The following is a 27184-nucleotide window of genomic DNA, read 5'->3' as shown; positions in this document are numbered from 1 at the left end:
AGGGGCACTGAAGACGAGGGTGCCGGCGAGCCGTCTTCCCCCACGCTGACCAACTCCTCCGCCCGACGCCGACCACCTCCCCTGCCCCCGCCACGCTCCGACCACCTCCTCCGCCACGCGCCAACGACTCCTTCCGACGTCCTGCGACCATATCTACAGGTAGCCATGGGAGCGGAGGGAGCCGTCGCAGAGGTTGTCGTCCCAGCTGCGGACCGCCGGAGCGGTGAGTCGAGGAGGATCTCGTCGGAGTGAGGGTGGAGGGTGCTGGCGGCAGAAGCGTGCTCTCGTCCCTTTCCGACGGCGGCGCTAGCGGTGCAGCTCTGCTTCCGCGTGGGTGTCGCTGATATTGACCCGTTTGCACGTTGACTCATGCTGTGCTAGGCCGTTGCCTCTCATGTCCGTTGGATGCGATTGAATGATGGATGTGAGGCTCGGGGCACGTTGTGCCCTGTGAACCTCAGGGCACTGGATCTCAGTCCGTACGTGGCAGCATGAGAAGGAAGCAACAACAAAGCTCCAGCGCGTTGCGCCCTCTGATGGGGGTAACAGTAGAATGAAACCCAAAGGGCACCTGGTGTGGGTGCGGCGAGTTGATCTGTGGCTGGGCTCCCGGTGGAGATATCATCGCCTCCCATTGCGACGAGACACAACGGGCGATGGCAACTGCACAGTTGGAAGGGCAGCGGGCCGCGGGCCTCGCGTAAGACTGGAGTCCAAGCGGCGGCAGAGAAGTGCGGTGAGCGGTTGCCAGTGAGAGCAGCCAGGGGAAACAGTAGTGAGATATTCAACTGGGTAGGGTCATAATAAATGTGACCAAATTAAGAAAGTACAAGTTTTTCAGATAGTAGGAGCCTAGCTTTAACTTAACTATATGATACTCCGCGCGTTGCTGCGGAAATTCTTAGCAATATAGTTATTTTGAGTAAAAGTGGACATTTGCAATGAACTTTTTTGGAATCGATGATAAAGTCGCACAATTAATACAATAAATTATTAATTAATTTCTATGGAGAGGATGCACAGTTGTGGTAATATTTGGATTTACGTAAAGTTAAGAATATGACATCTTCAAAGAGGGTTGTATCAAACGAAGGTCTAAATCATGCCTAGAAATTGGTTAGATGATGAGAAAATAAATTTGGAGAGATGTACATTGAAGCATAGGACAGTGGATTCAGTTTGTAAATTGGTACATATTGTACCATATTGGACAAAGGCTTATTGTAGTTTTTTTTATGTTTGAAGATGGTAACCATGTGCAAAGAACATTTTCAACTTGTCTATTTCATAAGTTCTCACAATATATATTCATGGGGAATATGGATCTTTTCTCTCAATAATCAACGAAAGCCCCACCGATGAATTATACGGTATAATTAAGTATATTTCAATTTCCGAAAAACATGCTAATCTAGAAAGTACATTATAAACAAATAATTGGTCGATGCACCAAATATTCGACGGGAATACATTAATGAAATAACCACATAAATGGAAATAAAAAGACACCGATCCGTGTGAAGGTAGAAGCTAGGGCGAGTACCATGCGACATAATCCATTAGAAGAAAATAAGAGAACACACATTATACTTTCATGCAGATTTTTCAATGCCTTTCTAAGGAAACACAGTCTTGATTCATAAACATCCATTTAATCCAACCATAAGAAATCAATACTATGTACCGGCCAAGATAAATCCATGGTAATTCATTTGGACATTTCTGCAAAATAAATGCATGCCTGTAAGTAAACAACACATGAAGAACAATATATATAATTTAGTCATGCAAAAAATAGGAGTGACCGGCCAAGATGAACCGGGGTGACTTGCTCAGCTATCATATTCTTTGGTATGGCACAAACATCAATATAAAATTACGTACCTGATATTAGAAAATGGAGCTGGCTGGGCAAGAAGAGTTTACCATCCATTAGAACGAAGATAAGCCGTGAAAGATCTTAATTTTAGATGAATGTTATTTATCACAATAAACACAACATCAAGCGAGGTAGATCGTAGATGTACTGGACGCATGCTTTTTACGCCTCTCCTTACTTTGGATCGTGCTTGCTATATGGGAAGCTGCATGCTCAAGGGAAGAATGGGAAGAATGGAAATTCTATGAAACAATAGTAAAACTTACCGTGTGGGCAAAGTGACTACCACCATGATAAAATCAATCGTCTGAGATTGAATAAAATGAAACACCAAAAATGGAGTGTGGGATTCTTGAAAAGTTGTAGAATAGTGAGATAGCTCGTGGGTGCGGGGATAGGCTATGTGAGCAGCGTCGCACAACTGTGTATTTAAAGCCAAATAAGGCCATTCGTTTTCCTTCAGCAGTTAATTCAGCATTTACAGAAAATTAAGAGGGACACTTGTTGCAGTTCTTGGTCAGTTTCATATTCTAGGCTGTGTGTCTTTGATGGAGTGGAACCGTGAAAGAAAAACGGAAGAGATTAATGGACACGATCGAAGATGTAGAGGCAAGGCTGTCAAATATTTTAGGGTGACGTGGACTCATAGAATTGCAAAAAATCTTGTAGTGGGGGCTAGCTATTTAGAGATAGAAGATAATGCTATAAACATAATTTCTTTATGATGCGGTGGATGACATGGTGAATGATGGTGTAAGACTTCCATGACTTGGCAAGTTAGGATTGATCAAGGATGTTTGATGAGGTGGATAGGCTGCATGTGAAGAGAAATGAGATCACCTATTAAGAATAGAAAGATAAAGCCTCAACCTGGCAGAATTCATACAGACCACAACAGAAAGTTCAAGTACACCTATGTTTTCCTCGAATTCATATGTATGGATACAATGAGTGAAATATATGAATTTCAGTTCGCTTTTGACAAACTTTCAAAGGTCACTAAGTAAATTTGTTCCCGTCATGGTATTTTCATATGGTGTTTCTTGATCCGATACCGAGACATGACCTTCAAGGAAAATCAATTTTCATCATTGCTATTCCTTGGTGACACCCGACCATGATCCTACACACACAAATACGTTTCAGTTACCAAATAAGTTCAAATATGTTGTAAAACAAATAAGACACTATTTCAGTTACCAAATTAGTTTAAATATGTTGTAAAACAAATAAGACACTATAGTGTCCGGCAGTTTATGGCTGAAGTCGTTGAGATCATCAGACAGAAATAGCATGAAACATATTTATGTGGACTCTACATATAGGTAATTGAATGGCACACACTCACACAGGTGTGAAGCTCGGATGCGTCAGAACATTTGGGAGATATGTATGTTGTTTTGAATGCAGAAGAATTGAGATCATCAGATAGAAATATACAACCTCATGTGCACAACCAATATATGGAACTTGTTCAAAATCAGTTATAACTAGCTTACGAGGAAGTAATCCTGCATGCCTAGTTACTTGATAAGTTTTGTAGATTGAAATAAAAATGTTGAGTAGTTCATTTTTTTATATTTTTGATTACAATTTTTAGCAATATGTACTCCATAATACATACCATGTTAGCATTAAATCTTAATAATTAGAAAACGAGAGAAAGGACATGGAATTTGCTGGCTATTACCTTCTTATGCCCTTTATACATCCGAAAGCATAAACTGCACCGAGGTTGAAACCAATTATGTTCTCGAGCCTGTAGGGAGGCCCGCATTAGATAGAATTGTACAAGAAAATTAGTAGAGCTATATATGTATGTGGTTGCAAATGCAGACAAACTGACGTAGTGCGTACTTGTAGGTAGTAGAGTTCCATATGCGTACGGCCCCATCAAGTGAACCTGTAACTAAAATTTGAAGCTCTGGGTGCAACCCAACAACTGTGACACGATCGTCATGCCCTTCTAGCTCATGCACACGTTCTTTCATCGTCAATTCCCAGATCTGATGCAGTAACAACAACAACAAATAAGACATTAATTATAGAACATCTAACAAAATTATATCTTGTCTGACAACTTCATATATAGATTTATAGGATTACTAGTGTATTCTTCAGTTAAATGTAGGCATTTTTGGCTAGTGGCTACGAAAAATACGGCACCTGTGCATTCCTGTCGTCACAGCCCGCGATCAGATGCTGCCGATTATAGCGTGTGAAGTAATCAGCACAGAGCCCATGCTCAGCCAGTTTCAATGTGATGATGTTATTGGGATCATCGGAACAAATACTCCAGATCTATCAATTAATGTAGTGCATAAAAAATAACCAACAAATTTAGCGAAAACATACATAAGTAAGCGGAAGAACTAAAACAAACCTTGACTGTGCCATCCAAGGAGGCACTAGCAAAACTGTCGTTGTTATCTGGGTTAACCGTTACTTGCATGACTCTGTCAGTGTGGCCTCCAAATTCAGTGCATTTCCAGCCATTTCCCCAATCCCAAAGCTTAATCATGTGATCATCGTCCTCAGACGAAGATAACACAAATGGTGACGTTGGATGCACAGCCAAGGTTGTGATGCAACTATCGTGAGCATCAAAGCTCTTCACATCTTCTTCTTCTTCGTAATTGTACACGAGGATGCCCCCATCACGATCACCGATGACAAGCCATTTCTTCCGTGTTATAAATTTAGCTACATGAACTGCATGCAACCGACCAAAGTAATGTACAAGTAATTTTAAGATGCTCCCACTTACATGATAGTGTAGTAGGATTTTTTTCAAAAAGGAAAAATACCCCAGTCTCTATGGTTTTTCTCAAAAAGAGGAGTATAACCCCGGTCTCTACATCGGTTGATGTATAAGGTTATCATGTATGAGCAACAAAGCACGCATGATTACTTAATGAAGTTGAGACAAAATTAAGCATGCTTGCCTGATTCATATGCTGCTAGCTGAAAGGAGTTCAAGGCTGCCTGCGGGCCGGCAAGGTAACTTGAGTCAGTTGTGAAAGCATGCATGCATAATAATATTTGTTGACATTAACTTAATTTAGAAGACCCACATACCATTGTATGGTAGTTCCAAATACGAAGGCTCCCCGCGTGATTCGTCGTCATAATCCTGCATATAGAATTTAACTGGGTATTAGTATTATGTGGTGGTGTAAAAGTAAAACATATACTTGTGGCTGATACGAAAGTAGGGCAATGGTACGGATTAAACAGACTGATGCACTCACCAAGGCTCTGTTGGATGCACATCTATGAAGCAAACTTGCTTAGCATCAGGCGTGCTTATGATCTAAAATTATTAAGATTAGGTGAAACCCCTCAATGCAATTAAGTGCAAGGCATTTTTTCTTTTCAAAAAAGGCAGCCGTTATTAGCAACAGCCAAAGGGAAGGGGCAAAATTAAAGGAACAATTAACAAAAATCACCTCAAAGGTCGGTCGAGTTGGCTGCTTGCCAGATCACCATGGCACAAATAAAGAAAACAATGGAAATACAGTTAGACCAGCAAATATATCAAGTAGGGTTTTCTGTTCACCAACGAAATTAATCAGTAAGGCTGCTAGCTTACCTCCGAAGATGATGTCCCTCGATCAGCAGCAGGTAGATCACAAATAACCTTCAATGTCACCTCTTGCACCTCTTCTTTAGCTTTCTTAAAGAAGCTGTCATATTTTTTGCACGCAGAATCTTTGTCAACATTGACGAGGTCGTATTCGTCTACTGCAACGCTATACAACGTGAAGAAGTCGACACTGCCGCTATCTGAAGACAACTTGTTATTGCGCATTGTGTGAGTGAGGGTGTAGACACATCTTGGAGGCACAACGCCGCAGAGCGGCTCCTTTGTCAGGTACCTCTTGGGGCTGTTGGCCACAAGCATGAATGCGACGCGGTCGTTTGCATTGTTCTTTAGTTGCAGAGAGCAGCTGGAAGACATCATGGATGCCTTCTTATTTCTTGCTACTTCCGACGACATGGCTGCCTGGAAGCAGAGCTCCATGGGATGTACTTCTAGAAGCAGCTCCGAATCTTCCGAGTCTAGACCATTTCGTGATAGCGGAATAGAGATTTCTGTTTCGTTCAGCACATGTATGATATCTCCGATGGCAGGTCTTTTGTGTCTGTCACGCTCGACGCACTTCACTCCTATCTCCAAGCATTTCTGGACTTGCTGACAGTATCCTTCTACTGACGTGCCATCCACTGTTTTCTGTAGCCTCTCCCTCCATTTTGCATGTGCCTACGAAAATTAATTCCATGGAAGGCATACATAACACTCAAAATTAGTACATTGTACAAGCATATTGAAGCAATTAATTACTCAATGTCGACCAGTAGCTAAAAGAAAATGATCTACACTACTTACTTACCATCGCAATAAACTTCTCAGACGACATATCATACAGTTTTCTATACATTTCCCTCCCTGTCATCAGCTGTAAGATTGTGACACCCAAGCTGTATATGTCAAATTCTTTTGTGACTATTGCCTTCTCAATAAATTCCGGCGGCATGTACTCACTGCATGTCCAGATGAGAAAGATTACAGTATTAGTAAGTGTAAAGCAAATGTACAGACCAATACAAAAAAAAAAAAAAATAGTCCACACCTCAGCGGAATTTTAACTCACATTCCGGTCGTCGGCAGTGTCACTTGTGTCCAGCCTGAACCATCAAGTCTTACCAGATTAAAACCACCTATTTTCGGCACCATCTTCTGATCATCCAGCAATATTTTGCTAGGTTTTAGATTCATGTGAATAATATGACTCTCCATTCCCTCATGGAGGTGTCTCAAACCTTCACATACGCCCTTAATTATCCTGTACTGTGTCTGCCAATCGAGTGCAGAACTCATGTCTGTAAAAATAAACAAACAATGCATCAAAATTATTATTGTTTTATTTCCATAAAAAAATCTGAAAGATACTAGTTATGTATTATGTTGTGAAGTCCCGCTTCGGTACACCCCCTACCAAAAGTTTTAAAAAGCTAATAGTATAGTCTTTTATGGTGACAGACTGGTCCTTATAATGCTATCGAGCTTACCGATGTTTATGCACTCTTTTCTAGAAATACCCTTAGGGGTAAGAAGGAGACTTGATTTCTTTAGATCACGTTTTTTTTGGCAAAGTGATGGCCATAAGAAAAATATAGGCTCACTAAGTGGAATAATATTTTTTTAGACCGAAAGATCAAGGAGGGTTAGGAGTGGAGGTTTTAGAATTAAACAATAAGAGCTTACTTAGCAAGTGGCTATATAAACTCATGAATGAGCAAGGTGTGTGACAGGAGTTCCTTCACAACAAATATTTACAATCTAAAACTCTATCTCAGGTTTCAGCTAAATCAACTGACTCACTTTTTTGGAAAGGACTAATGAACATAAAAGATGAATTCTTCACGAGAGGATCACTAGTATTAGGTAACGGTCACAACATCAGGTTTTGGGAAGATACGTGGCTAGGAGATGAATCCTTGTCTAACCAATATCCATCTTTATATAATATTGTATATCATAAAAATGTCACAGTTGCAAATGTTTTGGCATCGCCACCTCTTAACATAGGTTTCAGGAGGACTTTATCACCTAATAATTGGAATAGATGGCTGCACTTAGTTCAGCAACTAATGTTAGTTCAACTATCAGAGGGCGATGATACTTTTAAATGGAACCTCACTGCATCCGGATGCTTCTCACTAAAATCGATGTATCTTGATTTGCTAAATGGCAACACTGCTTATCTTAAGAAATATATTTTGAAGATTAAGGTCCCACTTAAAATCAGAACTTTTATGTGGTTCTTACATAGGAGGGAAATACTTATAAAATATAATCTTAGTAAGCGAAATTGGTATGGTTGTACTAAGTGTTGTTTTTGTGATCAAGAAGAGTCAATGCAACATCTGTTTTTGAATTGCCCTTTTGCAAAAATTATTTGGAGGATAATATACATGACTTTCAATATTCCTCCTCCTGTTAATATTACAAACCTTTTTTGTAAGGGTATTTTACCCTTATCCATTATTTTGGTAACAATGACACCGTGCTAAAGTATTTGGCCTAATATGTTTATAAGGATAATCTCAGGTATTAGGCAATGAGGCATAAATGGTGTATCAAAGGAACAAGAAGGCTAAAGGAGACCCCCACTTCAACAACAATCGAAAAGGGGTCTACAGCAGAAATCCGGTCTGCAGCCCGGTCCAACCGGGCCAGCAACCGGCCAGTCCGACGTGCTAGCAGGTCAACCGGTCGCCAACCGGGGCGAGTCCGGCGCGCGGCCCGGTCAACCGGTCGCCAACCGGGCTCCAAACGAAGAGCCAGCAGATCCGGTTGCCGACCGGTCAGCCGGCCTACAGACCGGCGAGTCCGGCGTGCGGCCCGGTCGACCGGTCGCCAACCGGGCGCCAACCGGAGGAGCTCCAGGACGACGCAAAGGGAATCCGGTCGCTGGTCCGGTCCGACCGGCCTCACCACCGGGCTGTCCGGTCTGTGGTTCGGTCAACCGGGTTTGTCGAGGGAAAAGCTGATGTGGCAAGTGACCAACGGCCATATTTCGAAGAACACTATAAATAGGCCTTGTCCTACCTCTGAACAGTTAGGCACTACACTACAAACTGTTCTTGAGCTCTCTCTCTCTTACTCCATTGCTAGAAACACCAAAAGCCTCAGATCTCTCTCCTCCTCCACCCAAACTCAAATCCCTCCGGGGAATCGTTAGAGGAGGACCCGATCTACCGTTCTACCAAGCCAAATCTCATTCCCCCTTGTATTCATCGAGAAGCTTGCTTCCTAGGGTTCCTTGGAAACCCTAGGTGGGCAAGAGGAGTCCGAAAGCATCCGGGCTGTGGATTTGCTCCGGGCAAGATTGTGAAGGTTTGGAGGCTACCTCAAAGTCTACCACAAGTGAGTGAGCTATTCCTTCGTGGGATAGGCTCCGGAGAATAGGGTGAGCCTTCGTGGCGTGGGGAATCCTTCGTGGGACCTCCACCCCTCCAAACGTGACGTACCTTGTTGCAAAGCAAGGGAACACGGGAATACATCCTCGTCTCCGCGTGCTATCGGTTATCTCTAACCGAACTCCTTACTTGTGATTTAATCGCCCGTGAGAGCCTTCGTGCTCGAGTTAGTTGTATCCTCATATAGGTTGCTTCACCTAGTTTGCATTAGGCTCACCTTTATATTCCGCAAAGCCTAATATTGCAAAGAAAGAATTAAAACTTGTAGAAACCTATTCACCCCCCTCTAGGTTTACCATCTCTATACTTTCAATTGGTATCGTAGCCTCGGACTCTTATTAAGGGCTTCACCGCCTTAAGAGTGAGATGGATAAACTCTTCGAGGGTCTAGATGACGACTCTAACCTTTCGGTTAAAGAGATGAAATCTAGACTCTTGGCATATGATGCCGAGAAGAAGAAAAAGGAGGATGAGCTACAAAACCAAATGACGAAATGTCTTCCATGCTTAAGAAATTAACTAGTGGACCTCCTCCTAGTGCGGCTTCGGCCTCTCTAGGGAATTTCCATGAAGTTAATCATGACTATCCCAAAAACACTTCACCCATGCCTCATATAAACCATAGTGGGAATGTTCCCCATTTTGATGGAACTCACTTTCCTTTTTGGAAATCTTCTATGGAATCTCATATTCGCAACTGCAAGTGTGGAGTTATGGGAGATCATTGTTCATGGATACCGGGAGCCACAAGATCCCATTCGGTTGACCTCCACCGAGTTCTACAACCGTCAACTCAATGCCTCCGCACGTGACAAGATTAGAAGTGGCATCAACCGCAAGCTTCTTGATCAAGTCAATGACATCGACTCCGCTAAAGAGTTGTGGGATCGGATCGTAGTACTCCAAGAGGGAACCGATTTGATCCAATCAGCTCTTTATGAGACCGCAAAGCAAGAGGCTCACCAGCTTCATGATTCGAGATGGAGAATCCGTGGCCGATGCCTATGCTAGGCTTGGTGCTCTTAGAGTAAGAGTCAAGGGACTTGGTGTTGAGAAGTACAATGATGGCTTCGAGATGAATGAAGCATTCATAAAGTCCAAGGTCATTGCTATGATTGCCGTCAAGCAAGAAGACACCAACCTTGCACTCAACTTGCAAATCATGACCAAGAGTGCCGATCTCAACTCCGATGATCTCGTCTCCTATGTGGCCGCCAATGAAAACATGGCCAAAGCGGGAAAGAGGCTCATGGCAATGAACCGTGTTGATGAAGCCTCACACAACCATGAAGCGTCACACAACCTTGCTCTCAAAGCTAGGGCCGATCATGGAAGCAAAGAAGACTATGAAATTGAAGAAGAAGAAGAGATGACTTCAACTAGTGACATTGCTACCGACTTTGCTTTCTTTGCCAAGAAATACAAGGCAAAGTTCCCAATGCTCCTCAATGACAAGAAGAAGAAGAGAACTTGCTACAATTGTGATGAAGATAGCCACTTTGCAAATGAGTGCCCTTATGAGAAAAGGGTAGACAAGCCAAGATTCATCAAAGGGGTCAAGCCAAGATTGAAGCCAAACCCAATCAACGATCGATACAAGAAGAACAAGGGAAGAGCCTTTGTTGGGGCCGAGTACTTGTCCGATGATGAAGAGGAAGATGAGGAGAAGGAGGCCGGGGTGGCCGGCTTGGCTTTCTCTAAGCCCGGGTCACTCTTCACATATGACTACTCCAAGGACTACTCCACGGAGAATGATGTTGGTTCTTCCTTCATGGCAAGAACAACTCAAGATGATGACTCCGATGACTCTCCCTCCTCTACAATCATTGGCTCTTGTCTTATGGCAAGGGAAACCAAGGTAATGGAACCTCCACCTTCCCTATCTAGTGTTCTTGATGATGAAAACGAAAATCAAGAAGAATTAATTGTGCTTAAGGAACTCTATGATGTTAGATGCACCCTTCGTGGTGAAGCTCTTGTCAAGTTTGATTTCTTGATGGACTCACTCAAGGAAAAGGATGAGTCCATTGAGGAATTAGAATATCATTTAAATGAGAAGGAACGGAGATTCAATCTCCTAAGACAAGAGCTAAAAACCGAAAGGTGCATATCTCAAGGTCTTAAGCAACAAATTGAAACTTATGAACTTGATAAAGTTAAGGACCTAGAAACTATTGATAGGGCTCAATCTTTGACTCAAGTGCTCCATACCTCAAAGGAGGAACTTGAAGTTGCTCATGCTTCTCTCACTAGGGATCTTGACCACCTTGAAAGAGCTAACAAGCTTGTTAAGGATGAGCTCAAGAAACTTGGAGAGAACCATGACCTACTCCAAGAAACCTACACAAAAGCACTTGAATCAATGAAGGATCCCATTGTTGTTGAAAAGCATGCTAGTTCCCCTACCTCTTTTACTAGTGAGCATGCTAAGCTTGTTGAGGAACATGTTCGTTTACAAGAGGAACTCTCTTTGCATGTTGAGACCAATGCATATCTTGAATCCTTGGTGACTAAATATGGTCTCGACTATCATCCTAATGAATCCTCTTGTGAGCATGCATCTATTCTTGAGGAAAATGTTAGGTTAACAAAGGAACTTGCAAAGTTCACCACCGCCAAGAACAAGATGGGATTGGATGACCTCTTGAGTAAGCAAAGGTCAAACAATCAAAAGTTTGGACTTGGATATGTTCCCAAGTCTCACAAGAAGAAGAACTACAACAAGGAGAAACCCGCTCAAGATAAGAACAAGAAGGTCACTAATAATGGCAAAGCCTCAAAGGGCAAAGCCACTAGTGGTGACCGCACGGGGCCAAACGATCACTATGCATTATTTGTTGATTATTATGGTGATGTCTATGCTAACTATGTTGGCCCTCCTAATGGCTATGCTTATAGAGGGTACTCAATTTGGGTACCAAAAGATATTGTTGCCATTGCAAAGGAACCCATTAATCGATGGGTTCCTAAATCCTCTACTTGATTTTGTAGGGGTATTCCTCCGGTGGTCCAAAATGGGTGTTTGATAGTGGATGCACCAATCATATGACCGGAGGAAGAGGTGTGCTTGATCAATTCATTGAAGATATCAACAAGAAGTCAAGCATTACCTTTGGTGATAACTCAAAGGGAAAGGTACTTGGGTATGGCAAGGTAGCAATCTCTAAGGACTTGTGCCTTGAGACGGTTATGCTTGTTGAATCCCTTGGCTATAACTTACTTTCTATATATCATCTTGCCGATGCCGGTTACAATTCATATTTTACTAGTTATTGTGTGAAAGTCTTTAGGAGTGACAATCTCAAATTGGTCCTCGTTGGATATGTGGAGAACAACCTTTACGTGGTTGACCTCTCGAAAGAGAGCTCCTCTCACTCCACATGTCTAATGGCGACCAAGCATGACGAAGGTTGGTTGTGGCATCGCCGCCTTGGTCATGTCAACATGAGGAATCTCAAACAACTCCTAAAGGGTGAACACATTGTGGGACTAACCGGCATTTCTTTTGAGAAAGATCGTGTTTGAAGTGCATGTGTAGCCGGAAAGCAACTCAAGAAGAGACATCCTATCAAGAGTATCGTCACCACATCTAGGCCTTTGGAGCTCCTTCATTTGGATCTCTTTGGGCCATCACATTATGATACTCTTGGTGGGAGCAAGTATGGACTCGTCATTGTTGATGATTACTCAAGATACTCTTGGGTCTTTCTCCTTAAGTCTAAGGACGAGACCCATAGGGAATTCATCATCTTCGCCAAGAAAGCTCAACGTATGTATGAATCCGAGATCAAGGCGATAAGAACCGACAATGGCACCGAGTTCAAGAACTACACCATGCGAGAGTTTGTCGATGATGAGGGCATCAAGCATGAGTTTTCGGCGCCATACACCCCTCAACAAAATGGTGTTGTTGAAAGGAAGAACCGGACTATCATTGAGATGGCAAGAACCATGTTGAGTGAATTCAACTCACCCCACAACTTTTGGGGAGAAGCCATCTCTACGGCCGTCCACTACTCCAACCGGCTCTTCCTCCGTCCCCTCCACAACAAAACTCCATACGAGCTTCTTACCGGTAACAAGCCTAATGTCATGTACATTCGTGTCTTTGGATGCAAATGCCTTGTTAAGAACAACAAAGGAAAGCTCGGTAAATTTGAAACTAGAACCATAGAGGGCATATTTGTTGGTTATGCGGAGAACTCTCACGCCTATAGGTACTACAACCGGTCCACCGGGACTATTGAAGTATCTTGTGACGTGGAGTTCTTGGAGGATAATGGCTCCCAAGTGGAGCAATTTGTTCCATGTGTTGCAGGTAATGATGATGATCCATCTAGTGCCATCAAGCATATGGGCATTGGACACATTCGGCCCATGGAAATTCATAGTGATGATCAAGATGATGGAATAGAAGTATCAAGCACGGCTCAAGTGGAGCCTAGCTCAACTCAAGCCGAACCATCAAGTGCAACTCAAGAACCATCCTCCACTCAAGATGAGTCACATTCCGAAGAACAAGAAGAAAGTCCTCATCCCACGGAGCAAGACCATGATGATGATCAAGAAACATCCTCAACTCATGTTCAAGCTCAAGTGGTCCCTCATGATCAAGCACTAGCAAGAGATGAATTCATTGATCATGAAGGAACCATTCGGAAGATCAAGGCCGCTACAAGGGCAAGTGACATGAAAGTAGATCATGTCCTTGGTAGCATCTCAAGAGGAGTGGTAACTCGTAGACACCATGCATTACTTATCACTTATTGTCAACACCATGCTTTTGTGTCTAGTTTTGAACCACTCAAGGTACATGAAGCCTTGGTTGATCCGGATTGGGTAATTGCCATGCAAGAAGAATTGGAGTGTTTCACTCGTAATGAAGTGTGGTCTCTAGTTGAGAGACCCAAAGATCATCGCATCAATGTTATTGGGACCAAATGGGTATTCAAGAACAAGCAAGATGAGAATGGCATTGTCATACGAAACAAAGCAAGGTTAGTGGCGCAAGGGTTTGCCCAAATAGAAGGTATGGATTTTGAGGATACCTTTGCGCCGGTAGCCCGTCTTGAAGCTATTCGTCTTTTGCTTGCATTTGCATCTTTCCACAATTTCAAACTATATCAAATGGATGTGAAAAGTGCATTTTTGAATGGTCCCCTAAAAGAAACCGCATATGTGGCTCAACCCCGGGTTTCGAAGACCCATGCCGACCCAACCACGTGTATTTACTCCATAAGGCACTCTATGGTCTCAAGCAAGCTCCACGTGCTTGGTATGAGTTCCTTAGGGATTTCTTACTACATGATGGGTTTTGCATGGGTACGGTCGATTCCACCCTTTTCACCAAGCGGGTTAAAGGGGGTGGCCTATTTATATGTCAAATATATGTTGATGATATTATCTTTGGTGGAACTAACCCCAATCATAACAAAGCTTTTGAGCTATTGATGACTAGGAAATTTGAGATGTCCATGATGGGAGAGTTGAAGTTCTTCCTAGGCTTCCAAGTGAGGCAACTTGCAAAAGGCACCTTCATCTCTCAAGAAAAGTATGTGAAGGACATGCTCAAGAAATTCAACATGACCAATGCAAGCCCAATGAAGACACCCATGCCCGTAAAGGGGCAACTTGGCTCATGTGACGGTGAGAAGGATGTGGACATAAAGGTATACCGCTCCATGATAGGATCCTTGCTCTACCTTTGTGCCTCTAGGCCGGATATCATGCTAAGTGTAGGGATGTGTGCTCGTTTTCAATCCGCTCCCAAGGAGAGCCATTTAATGGCGGTCAAACGGATTCTAAGATACCTTGTTCTCACTCCTACTCTCGGGCTATGGTATCCAAAGGGGTCAACCTTTGAACTCATTGGCTATTCGGATTCCGATTGGGCCGGTGATAAGGTTGACCGGAAGTCTACCTCCGGGGCTTGCCAATTTATTGGCCGGTCATTGGTGAGTTGGTCATCCAAGAAACAAAACTCCACCGCTTTATCCACCGCCGAAGCCGAATACATATCCGCGGCATCTTGTTGCACTCAATTGTTATGGATGAAGCAAACCTTGAAAGACTATGGTGTGTCTCTTGGTACGGTGCCTCTTCTTTGTGACAATGAAAGTGCAATTAAGATCGCCAATAACCCGGTTCAACATTGTCGCACCAAACATATTGACATTCGCCATCACTTCCTACGTGATCATGTTGCCACTAAGGATATTGATCTCACTCATGTGGCAACAACCTACCAATTGGCCGATATTTTCACTGAGCCTCTGGATGGTTGCCAATAAGGATATTGATCTCACTCATGTGGGAACAACCTACCAATTGGCGGATATTTTCACTAAGCCTTTGGATGAAGCCCGCTTTGTTAACTTGAGAGGAGAACTTGGTATTCTTGATCCTAAAAACTTGGATTGATTAACTTCTTGCACTATATTCTTGCATTTATCTTGCTATCTAGCTTAGAGGCATAGCACATATGGGGATAGTCATCCTACCATGTCTTGGTAAGATGCATACCTATGTGTGCAACATAAATAGACCCAATGTCATTATATGGACCCAAGCATGTCTCTTCGAGGTCTCATGACATTTGCGCTTTCACATAGGGGGAGTAATCCCCCGCCCCTCATTGAGCCTTCATTACAACTTGATTTGACTATATAAGGCCAAATGATCTTATTGCAAAATTCATTTCAAAATGACTTATGATTCTTGATATATATTTCGAATCATGCCCATTGTTGCTATTTACATCTTGTTTGGATTTTCTCTCCAATGGGTATGCCTAGAGAACTTTGTGTTTCCAACCCCATGTCTATGCTCATCTCATCATCATCTATCTATCTATATGTACATGTCATCATCTGAGCATTCACACACATTTACACAAAGAATAGGGGCAAAACGAGGCAAAACGAGACAAAACTGGGTGGCCGGTCTCTGGCCCGGTTGGACCGGCCTCTGCGCTGGATCAGCCGGCGCCAGTCCGGCCGACCGGCGCCCGACCGGCCGCGCGGCTGATATGTGTGGAAGAGGATACCCCTTGGGGTCTTCTTCCTCATTACTCCCCAACTCCCACACCTCCATTGCCGCCGCCCCCATCACCTCCACCATGCTCTAGGGCCTTCCCACCACAAGAATCCTCCCAAACTCCACCAAACCATAGATCGGGCCCCTTGGAACATCTCCACCAAAGGATTTGGTCCCTCTCAAGCTATTTTGGGAAATCTTGGAGTTCTTGGGTTTCAAGCCCTACTTAGTGTACTTCTTGCTCTCTTGATCAAGGAGAACCATGTCTTCGGGTAATGTGATCTTCCTTTCTCCCTATTCTCTTGTCCTCATCACACATTGCAAATTCTTGACAAGATTTGGGAAATTTTAGGGTTACGGTTAGGGTTTGTAAGTCCTCATGCCTTTAGAGTGTCTCACAACACAATGCACTTACTCCACTCTATTGCTATAGTCTATATTCAAGTTTATGAGTTTTTGCATGATTTTGTGGTAGAAAATCTGGGCACAACTTCACAATTCGACAGATCCGGTCACCAGCCCGGCTCAACCGCCGCTCAACCGGCCGGCCCGGCGTGCGGCCCGGTCAACCGGTCGCCAACCGGCTCGTCCGGTCCGCAGCCCGGTTGGACCGGCTCGTGCGCCGGATTGCCCAGCTTCGCACAATCTCATCAATACACTTGGATATATGCTATGCTTTTTGGCTTCCCTCTTATTGATGACATGTACACTTACCCCACCGCTATCCTCGCTCTATTTTCTCATTCACAGTAGTTGGAGTGGTGAGGCACGTGGCAATGTTTCCAAGAGAGGAAGGACTGCCGATCCTCCCCGCCGTTCTAGTGGTCGCGTATCCCCTCAAGCTTATCAGGGTACTGACATTGGCAGCTCAGCTGGGGGTAGAACCAAGTCAGTTGGTGGCAAGAAAAAGGATAAGCATGCCGCCCAAGAGGATGATGAAATAGTGCCAAATTTCAATGTTGCGAATGCAAACCGTGTTGAGTGGCAGGAAATGAGGACGGTGAATCCGTATCGCTTTGAGCAACGGACTTACACTCGTGGGGACAAGTTCTTCTGGACCAAGACACAAGCAGCCCTATGGGATGGGTTCTATGATTCTCACGAGTCTATGAAGAATGGTGAAGTTGTGATGCCCAAGGCCATCAATCCTGACGAGCTTGCCTTGCATGAAGCCACAAAGTACCGCTTTGTGGTTGACACCTTGAAGGGTATGGGATTATATGATCTTGTGTGCCTGAAGCCCGATGATCAACAAGAGGATCCTACCTTCTGTCCCCTCCTAGTTCGTCAGTTCCACTGCACCGTCTTCTTCCATGATGATGCGGACCGCACCATCACCTGGATGACTGGCAAGGAGAAGTACTCATGCTCCTACTCTCAGTTCCGTGCAGCCATGGGTTGTGGTGGTGACAGTGCTCCAGTGGTACAAGATTCATTCACGGTCCAAGCTTACTAAGGGTGACATCTCCTTCTGCTATCCCGCGAACCCTACACCCGGACCTCCCACTATCTCTGGGATGTACTACTCATATCTTGTCCTTGCCAAGATGTTCCGTGAGAGCCTCATCAGCAAGTCTGGCGACACCAGTGAAGTCAGGAACTATCACCTAAATCTGATGTACTATTGTCATCCTGACAGGGTAAGGAAGATTGATGGCTGTGATCTTATTCACTGTGAACTGAAGCGTGCAGTTATGGACCGCATGACTCCCAACTATGCTCAGTATGTTCAGCGGCTCATCAACTACATTGTTCCCGCTCCTCTCAACGTTCTTGGTGAAAGAGTCATCATGGACCCATTCAGGATACCCACTCAGGAGGCCACTCGTCCGGACGTTCCCTCCATGATGCCCTCCACTGAGCGCCGCTCCAAGGAACACCATGATCATGATGCTAGCTCCAGCTACTCTCGGCGCTCCAAGCATGGTGCCGCTCGCTTCTTCTCCAAAGATGTGGCAAATGTGCAAGAACACCAATGATGTTGCACATCAGAGCCTCACTGTGAACCAGGAGACATGGAGGCGACAGAATGAGTTCATGGCCTCACGGAACCACCCTGTTCCTCCTTCTGGACCTGAGATGGAGCCTGTGGTAGCACCTCAGTGGGAGATGCCTCTCCTCACCGATGAGATGATCCAGAATTTCGACTTCTCTGTGTACGCTCATGGTGCCCTTCCTCCTCGGACTGCTCGTGCTCCTACTCCTCTTTGATGATGATGGTGATGAGGATGAAGGTGATGCGGCCGCACGCGGTGATGGCGAGAGCTCCTACTCCTCCGGGCATCAGTTCTATTGATGGGTGCGATAGCATCTCTCCTCTTTTCTTCGCCTTTTTGGTGTTCCGATGCCAAAGGGGGAGAAGAGAGTAGAGTCTAGGACCACGGGGTTCTTTGATTGCCACAAGCCATGGGAGTTGCTTTATTTGGATTTTATATGGCTTGTGCTTATTTGCTTTGAGTTTTCAAGAACCATTTGCTACTTCCAATAATTCGTGTATGGATGTGTATGGACGACTATTATGTGTGCTACTCTATGTTAGGATGATTATGTGTGCTATGCTTATATATCTTGATATGCACATCTCCATACCATGCTTGTTTCCTAAAGATATTGGGGGAGCTTCTCATGTTCCACAAATGGTGCACTTTGCATTCAAACGCAAATTCTCCAAGTGCACACATTATGGGGGAGCTGTCGTAATATCTTATATGGAATCAAGGTTTAGAGCTTATCATAATATCTATTTGTGACTCTAGCTCGGTTTGTCATCGTATACCAAAAAGGGGGAGATTGTAAGGGTATTTTACCCTTATCCATTATTTTGGTAACAATGACACCGTGCTAGAGTATTTGGCCTAATATGTTTATAAGGATAATCTCAGGTATTAGGCAATGAGGCATAAATGGTGTATCAAAGGAACAAGAAGGCTAAAGGAGACCCCCCACTTCAACAACAATCGAAAAGGGGTCTACAGCAGAAATCCGGTCTGCAGCCCGGTCCAACCGGGCCAGCAACCGGCCAGTCCGGCGTGCTGGCAGGTCAACCGATCGCCAACCGGGGCGAGTCCGGCGCGCGGCCCGATCAACCGGTCGCCAACCGGGCTCCAAACGAAGAGCCATCAGATCTGGTTGCCGACCGGTCAGCCGGCCTACAGACCGGCGAGTCCGGCGTGCGGCCCGGTCGACCGGTCGCCAACCGGCGCCAACCGGCCGCCAACCGGAGGAGCTCCAGGACGACGCAAAGGGAATCCGGTCGCTGGTCCGGTCCGACCGGCCTCACCACCGGGCTGTCCGGTCTGTGGTCCGGTCAACCGGGTTTGTCGAGGGAAAAGCTGAGGTGGCAAGTGACCAACGGCCATATTTCGAAGAACACTATAAATAGGCCTTCTCCTACCTCTGAACAGCTAGGCACTACACTACAAGCTGTTCTTGAGCTCTCTCTCTCTTACTCCATTGCTAGAAACACCAAAAGCCTCAGATCTCTCTCCTCCTCCACCCAAACTCAAATTCCTCCGGGGAATCGTTAGAGGAGGACCCGATCTACCGTTCTACCAAGCCAAATCTCATTCCCCCTTGTATTCATCGAGAAGCTTGCTTCCTAGGGTTCCTTGGAAACCCTAGGTGGGCAAGAGGAGTCCGGAAGCATCCGGGCTGTGGATTTGCTCCGGGCAAGATTGTGAAGGTTTGGAGGCTACCTCAAAGTCTACCACAAGTGAGTGAGCTATTCCTTCGTGGGATAGGCTCCGGAGAATAGGGTGAGCCTTCGTGGCGTGGGGAATCCTTCGTGGGACCTCCACCCCTCCAAACGTGACGTACCTTGTTGCAAAGCAAGGGAACACGGGAATACATCCTCGTCTCCGCGTGCTATCGGTTATCTCTAACCGAACTCCTTACTTGTGATTTAATCGCTCGTGAGAGCCTTCGTGCTCGAGTTAGTTGTATCCTCATATAGGTTGCTTCACCTAGTTTGCATTAGGCTCACCTTTATATTCCGCAAAGCCTAATATTGCAAAGAAAGAATTAAAACTTGTAGAAACCTATTCACCCCCCTCTAGGTTTACCATCTCTATACTTTCATTTTTGGTAATTGGTTGAATGGTGTTGCAAAGAAAGATAAAGGACACATTAGAGTCGGTGTGTGCGCTTTATTATGGGCTATATGGAATGTTCGCAATGATTTTGTCTTTAACAAAAAAAAGCTTCCATCATTCCTGCAGGTTATCCCTATGGCTACGCATTGGATCCATATGTGGTCCTATCTCCAGCCGCCGGAGGAGCGGCATGCCATGGATATTGGGTGCAACCGGTTGGCGACAGTAGCATGGGATTTTTACAACCGGTACAGTTGGCAGTCTGAAAGACGTTTAACAACATGATGTTAAAGCACCGATGGATTTTAGTTTCTTTTAGATGGCTCATTCATGTTGGGACCTTGTGTGACCCATGAGATGTAATAATTTGTAATACTCTTATATTAATAATGCAATAGAGCCGTATGCATCGATTGATGCAGAGGCTGGGGCTCTCCCGTTTCAAAAAAAAGTAGTCTTTTATGGTGATATATGTTGGAATTTGGCTTTGAGCCTTAGCGCATAGCCCAATATAAATTCTGAAATTCTCTATGGCACATTCATGTATGGCAAAGGATGGAGTAAAGTTTAGTTCCACATTACTAGTCGAGAGAGATGTGGAGTGGTTTATAAAGGGACTATTCTAGTCTTTGTAAGTAAGTGAGAAGAGAGAGAGAGCCCTCGCACACTCCTCCCCTGCCACTGCCCGTCACGTCACGGGTTGCGGGAATCTCGCGAGTCACGAGCTTATGTTTCTTTCGGGAAAATAATTATACGAGTTATTTTTGTATCAGTCTCTATAATTTTTTGGATCCTGGATTATGTTTGCCTCGGAGGTAGGCTGCGGCTCAAGTCTTCTCCATCCCGTCTTCCGGTGTGCACCAAGAGATGGGACAACATGCCTCCAGAACCCGCCTTTTAGAGACCTGTACGGGTAAGGGGCGATCAGGATTTTGGGGCAGCGCTCCCGCACGACTACTGGCAACACGACGTAGTCCAATGACGAGGTCCCTGACTACGGTTTCTTTTCCGACATCAGCAGCCTCTATATCAGCATGACTGAGAATGGCGCCAATGCCAACGAGTGTGGATTTTGTACACCCACGCATGGGTGTGGGTGTACTCTGTACCGTTCCTTTGGATCTGGAGATTCGCGCAAGGAACAGAACAGCTGGTTGAACATTTTCCACACCCTTCATCAATTTTCCCGTCGCATCACAGCTCCTTTTCTTTTGGCTTTTTCACTGCGCGACCCGGTGCTTGCGCGTAGGATCTGTTCATGTCGGGGAAGTAGCCCCTAGGACCCGCTGGCTCTGTCCCAAAATTGGTAGGGCATCGGTCCTCCAATCCCCCCAATCTCTTCCACTGATTCTTCCCGATTTCAGCCCCGCCAGCCATCTTCCCCAGACGCGGCGGCTGCTCCGTCCTCCACCGCGCCGCCGGGAGGCCTGTAATAGAGCCATCTGCACTGCGCTCACGCCGGATTCGTCGTGCTCTCCCCGCTGGCCATCTTCCCCCTTTCTGCTGGAGGCTGCTGAGTCGCACACCGCGCCGCCGGGAGGCCTGAGAGCTCCACTTATCCGGGCGTGGCCTAGCGGCATCTTCCCCGAAATTACTCCGACGTTTGACGCCGGGAAGAGATCCCGCTACGTTTGACGCCGGGAAGCAGCGTCTTGCGCGCGAAGGGAGGCGGCTCGGGCGAGAAGGTACCGGGGAGGCGGCTCGCGCGAGAAGGGACTAGGGAGGCGGTCAGCATCCGGAAGAGAAGCAGGGCCGGAGGTAGGAAGGGAGGTGACGACCTGGAGCCTGGTTCGTTATTCGCATTTATTTTCCGATCAGATTTGGTTTCTTTTAGGATCTAGACTTGCTTCCACTTTTGCTGGTGTTCCTGGTACTTTGGTCATGTATCTGGAGGGAATCCATTGTTCGCGATGTGTTCCGGTTCGACCCAGATCCTAGTTGTTGTTCACCTTTCATCTTCATGTTCCATGCATCACAGGCACACTAATTTTTTCTTCCATTTACTGAGAAAAACTACTTGAGTACTACGTTTTTCTTCTATGTAGCATGCGTTCGCAGTCGCATGTACAAGTCGACCATCTTTTCCCTGTGCAATTTCTGATGCTGCATATTTGTTTGACGTAGTCCTGTGCACTTGCATATATGCATGTTTTGGGGACAAATCCGAATGTGCAGTATTCTATACCTCTTATCTTCTCTCTTTCACCTAGGATTTGTAGCATATGGTTTTTGTATCGGATTATTTCCGTGACGTGAGTCCCGAATTGTTTCCAGGTTGAAGGTATAATTCTTGCATATTTGTTTCCAAGTTGATTGATTAGTTCACAAAACAAAGGCGCAAAGGTCTTCAATATAGAATATAAAAATGGGCAGCAGCATCTAGCAATCTATCCTGTCAATGCTCTATATTCTATCAATGCAAAGAACACTAGCAATCTATTCTGTCCATGAAAAGAACACTAGCAATCTATTCTGTCCATGCAAATAACACTAGCAATCTATACTGTCCATGCAAAGAACACTAGCAATCTGTCAATGCAAAGAACACTAGCAATCAGTTTTCCATTTTCTGTTGCAAATAAATGCTTGCTCTGTAGCTCAATTTGCTACCCTGGTTCCACTTAGAAAAAGTAAGTAGGCCAAAAACAGCAGGAATCTCTTATGTAATTGCTAATTTTCTCAGTCTAGCAACCATAAAAAAAAAAGATGTTGGGATGCATCTCTTCTGTCTACCTGTCTATGCTAATTTTCTGACTTCAGATCGGAGGACTGGGATTCAGTAACATTACTACAGCAGGGCACGGCGTGCCATGCCCCCTTCCATCCACCTTCCAAATTGAATCCAATGGCTCACACCAAGCAAAGGTAAAATGAGATGCACACAGATTTTCCCTCCGTACTTGCCCAGTATTTGCCCAGTCTGAGTCAAAATTGAAGTTATAAACTCTAGCTTATACTATTTTCCCAGAACATACTTGCTCATTTTAAGAGTAAAAAACGCGCGCTAAATTAACCACCGAAATACGGCACGGGAGAAGGCGCGCGAACCTTTAGCGGACGCGCGAAAAAGCCGCGCGCATTAAATTTTTTGCCACGCGCTTTTGCGCCAACCTACGCACAAACCTGCCGCGCCGATCGCCGCGCGCTATAAAACGCCGCACACCCAACCGCTAGGAAGTTTCACCCGTGTGTCGCTTCACTGCCCTCCACCTCGCTCCGCGTCGATCTCGCCGCGCTCCACGTCGCTGGCGCCGCCGCTCCGCATCGGGCTCGGGACGTTAGAGGCGGCGTACAAGGCGGCGCGCGCGTACGACGCGGTCGCCTGGCACCTCGTCCGCTCCCGTCACTGGACGCGGCAGCAGGCGAGGCAGCGCCAGCGTGAGCTCGAGCAGCGCCTCGTCATCGCGGAGCGTGACGAGCGCATGCGCCTCGAATGGGGGCGCCTGTTCCAGGAGGACGTCGGCACGATGGAGGCCTTCCACCACAAGAAGGAAGGCGAGAAGGCTGCGCTTAAGGCGGCGAAGAAGGAAGACTGGGAGGAGAGGAGGGCGAAGGCGGCGGCGAGGAAGGAGAGGGAAGAGAAGGCCGCGAGGAAGGCGAAGGAGAAGAAAAATGGCGCCGACCCGTCGACGGTCATCGTCGACTCCTCCTCCTCCTTCGGGTGGACATCAACTCCAGGCTCGTTGGACGTCGATTGGGATCCGAGTAGCTTAGGCTAGTTTAAAAATAAATTTAGTTGTTGCGTTGAAGTTTGCAATATATTTTTATATTTCCAGTTTATTTTTACATTTTTTTATCTATTTCGTATGCAAATGTGTGAAAATATTATTTTCCGCACGGCTTTTAGTGCGTCTGCAAATGAACCAACTCGGCGCTGTAATTTAGTGCGACGGTTTAGCGCGTCCGTATTAGATTGCAGCTTAATAATCTAGACATATATGGAACAAAATGAAGCCAAGAAAAAAATTGATATTTTATACAAAGAACAATTTAGCAATATATCCGAGTGAACACTGAAATTCTACATTACTTAACAGTGAGCATACTTAACAGTGTGCGTGCCCTCTCCTTTTGTCTATGCTTGCTGTAAGCCATTGGATGCAATTTGGAAGGTGATGGAAGGAGGCATGGCACGCCGTGCCCTGCTATAGTGATGCTACTGAATCCAAGTCCCCTGCCGATGGGGAGGAGAACAGAGGGATCGTGATCTTTGTACATGACGAGGTGAGTTCGATTCTCCATCATTGTAATCTGGAAACCCAAGCTATTTTCGAGTCCATACAGTATCTGGGTTTCAACAACAGCAAAAAACACAGGTTGTTGCCGGCCATGTCGTCGAGGAGGAGCATGTGGCGGAGAACATGGGCGCCGGCGGCGTCGAGCTTGCAACTGTGATTGTACAGCTTGAGGACGGCAACTCTTCTTCATATGCTGGGTACCAAGCATCGACGAGGTTCTCATGGCATCTCCAACGCTACGACCCAAACGGATGGTGTATTTTATCCGTTTGGATCGTCCACCGGACAAGCGGATGTCGCGCGGACGCTCGTAGAGGTCCTGCCCAATTTTTATTCCCCAGCTGCTACGACCCAAATTACTGCTTCTCCTCCTTCATCCCAAGTAGTACTACTTGCCAAGCTGAGCACCGCACAGCTCCGGCGATCGTTGCCTCGGTCCCCGTCGCCCGGATGGAGGCTGCTGCTCCGGCTTGTGCGCTGGAGGAGAGGTGGAGGGGGCCCTGGTGGTGGCCAGGTGCGCCTCGACCGACGCCGGGGACGACGCCCGCGCTGCGCCTCGACGGAGGCCGACCTGAGGACGCCTTGACGGAGACCGCATCTTCGCCTGGTTCCGCCCGCGCCTAGCCGTCGACGGCCCGTGTCCAAAACCTGCGCCCCGCCCGCAGCGCTCGCGAGCTAGCAGCTTGCAGCGGCGAGCGTTAAGCACATACGCGTGTACGCGCGCGTAGCAGCAACACCATCACTAGGCCTACGCGCATGCAGCTAAGCGCCCCACTCGCTCTGCCCTGCTCCGGCGCTGCGCCCTGTTTCCCTGCTGCTGTGCCGCCGTTCGGCTTCCCGTCGACCCGCTGCGTCACCCGTACCACGGCGAGCTTGGCAGGGACGAGTGCCTCGCGCACGCTCAGCACAGCGAGCAGGGCTAGCTCGGCGCCAGCGCGCACGCGCACCACGACGAGCTTGGCCGGGACGACCGCCTCGCGCACACGCTACACGGCGAGCTTGGCCGAAACGAGGGCCTCGTGTGGGAGCACGTCGCAGCGCGCACGGCGGCCGAATTCTTGGCGAGGGCGTGGCGGCCGGCCTGCAGCGACGCGGGCGCGTCGCGGCGTGGAACTGGTCGAGGTGGGCGTGAAATTGGTCGAGCGAAGCTGCGAGCGCGTGGCGCGGGCGGAGCTGTAGCGGCGCGCGGCTCTGCAGTGGCGAGCGGCCGGCAACCGTGCCCGCGCGCACGGCGAGCTCCACCCCCAGCAGTGGCTCGCGCGGCCGGCGACCGTGCCCGCGCGCACGGCGAGCTCCGCCCCCGCCCGTCCCTGCGAGCTCCGTCCCCAAGCTCCGTCCCTGCGAGCTCCGCCCCGGCTTCGTCTTGCTCGGCGGCGTCGAGGCCGGCGGCGCTCGTTTCTGCTCCGGCGACTTCCAGCAGGGCTGAAAAAAAAGGAGGTGTCGGCGGCAGGGGCCTCCAGGCGAGGGTGGCGGCGGATCTTGGTTAGACGGGATCCAATCCGACGAGGAGGGATGGAGGTTTCCATGGGAAAAAGCAATCAGAGGAAGACAAAGGAGAGAGAAGGGTGGGGGCCTATTTTGTGTCACTGTCAGCTGGGCCAGGACGCAGACATACGCGGATACAATGGACGCCCGCGTTCGTCCGGCTCGCCCCAAAAGTCTCCCAAATTTGAGCCAGCTTTGGGTCGCGCAGGACACCACAGCTGTCCGTTTTTAATTTGGGTCTGCCCGTTGGGAGCAGGTTTTACCCAAACGGACCCATCCGACGTCCGTTTTTGGTTTTGGGTGCCCCCGTTGGAGATGCCCTTAGCCACCGTCAACGTTTTGGCGACGAAGACGTCTGGAGAATCATGCTGCGACGGGTCTGGGTTCGGCTCCTTTGATTCTTATTTGGTCATCACGCAGGAGTTTGTCGTCAGTTAGCGTTTTGATTGCCAGTTAGCAATGCAGCCAATGTTTTAGCTGTGGTGTTCCTCTCGTTCAGTACCGAGTTGTCAAAGTAGTTGAGGTGTTTATTTTGGGATCCTTGTTAGCCGATGACATCTAAGGAAGGAATCATTCTTGTACCGGATACATGTGCTGTGTAATATCATCCATGTCTTAGATGTATTTATCAAGTATATGCCGACTCTGACCATACTCCGATTCTTATTGATTCAGGGGTGAAAGCACATTTGGGTAATAAGCCAAAGTTCTCTTTTGAGTTGCATTGGTTGCGACAAGAGGGTTTCTTTGACATGATTGAAAAGGAGTGGAAGTCCGTTTTAGTGGGGTTGAATCCTATGGATGTGTGATTGAATACATTGAGGCATATCAGACAATTTCTTAAAGGATGGGCAAAGAATCAAAGTGGGCAATATAAAAAAGAAAGGGATAGGCTAATAGGTATTATTGATGGGTTAGATGTGAAGGCTGAAACGAATAGCTTATCGATGGTAGAGAGAGATTTGCTTAAAGATGCAAATGATAAACTGAATAAATTACGAAGAGAGGAAGAGTCTAAATGGGCGCAGAGAGCTAAAGTTAAGCATATTCAAGAAGGGGGAGTAATACGAGATATTTTCATTTGATTGCAAATGGGAAACATAGAAGAAAGAAAAAATTTCAATTAGAACAACAGGAAGGAACTATCGTTGGAGAAGAAAATTTGAAGGTCTACATTACTGAGTTTTATAAAAAATTATTCGGGCCACCGGCATCTGAAGGAGATATGCCCTAGAGGCAATAATAAAGTGGTTATTATTTATATCTTTATGTTTATGATAAATGTTTATATGTCATGCTATAATTGTATTAACCGAAACATTAGTACATGTGTGATATGTAGACAAACAAAGAAGTCCCTAGTATGCCTCTTAACTAGCTTGTTGATTAATGGATGATTAGTTTCATAATCATGAACATTGGATGTTATTAATAACAAGGTTATATCATTGTATGAATGATGTAATGGA

At 46.3% G+C, this 27184-nt stretch overlaps 1 protein-coding gene across 1 annotated transcript in view; it reads right to left on the bottom strand.

Annotated features, from left to right (window-relative positions):
- Positions 1–27184, bottom strand: part of LOC124664288 — a 61884-nt gene that overhangs the window by 18134 nt on the left and 16566 nt on the right. The window contains exons 6-13 of the mRNA XM_047201840.1: positions 6535–6763; positions 6274–6424; positions 5472–6143; positions 4958–5012; positions 4263–4591; positions 4046–4180; positions 3766–3885; positions 3570–3638 (exon numbers count right to left, since the gene is read on the bottom strand). Coding sequence (XP_047057796.1) covers positions 3570–3638; positions 3766–3885; positions 4046–4180; positions 4263–4591; positions 4958–5012; positions 5472–6143; positions 6274–6424; positions 6535–6763 — 1760 coding nt within the window. The remainder of the gene's footprint in view (positions 1–3569; positions 3639–3765; positions 3886–4045; positions 4181–4262; positions 4592–4957; positions 5013–5471; positions 6144–6273; positions 6425–6534; positions 6764–27184) is intronic.

Source organism: Lolium rigidum, chromosome 6, assembly GCF_022539505.1.
Source record: "Lolium rigidum isolate FL_2022 chromosome 6, APGP_CSIRO_Lrig_0.1, whole genome shotgun sequence".
NCBI lineage: Eukaryota > Viridiplantae > Streptophyta > Magnoliopsida > Poales > Poaceae > Lolium > Lolium rigidum.
This window is presented reverse-complemented; position numbering and strand designations above follow the sequence as displayed.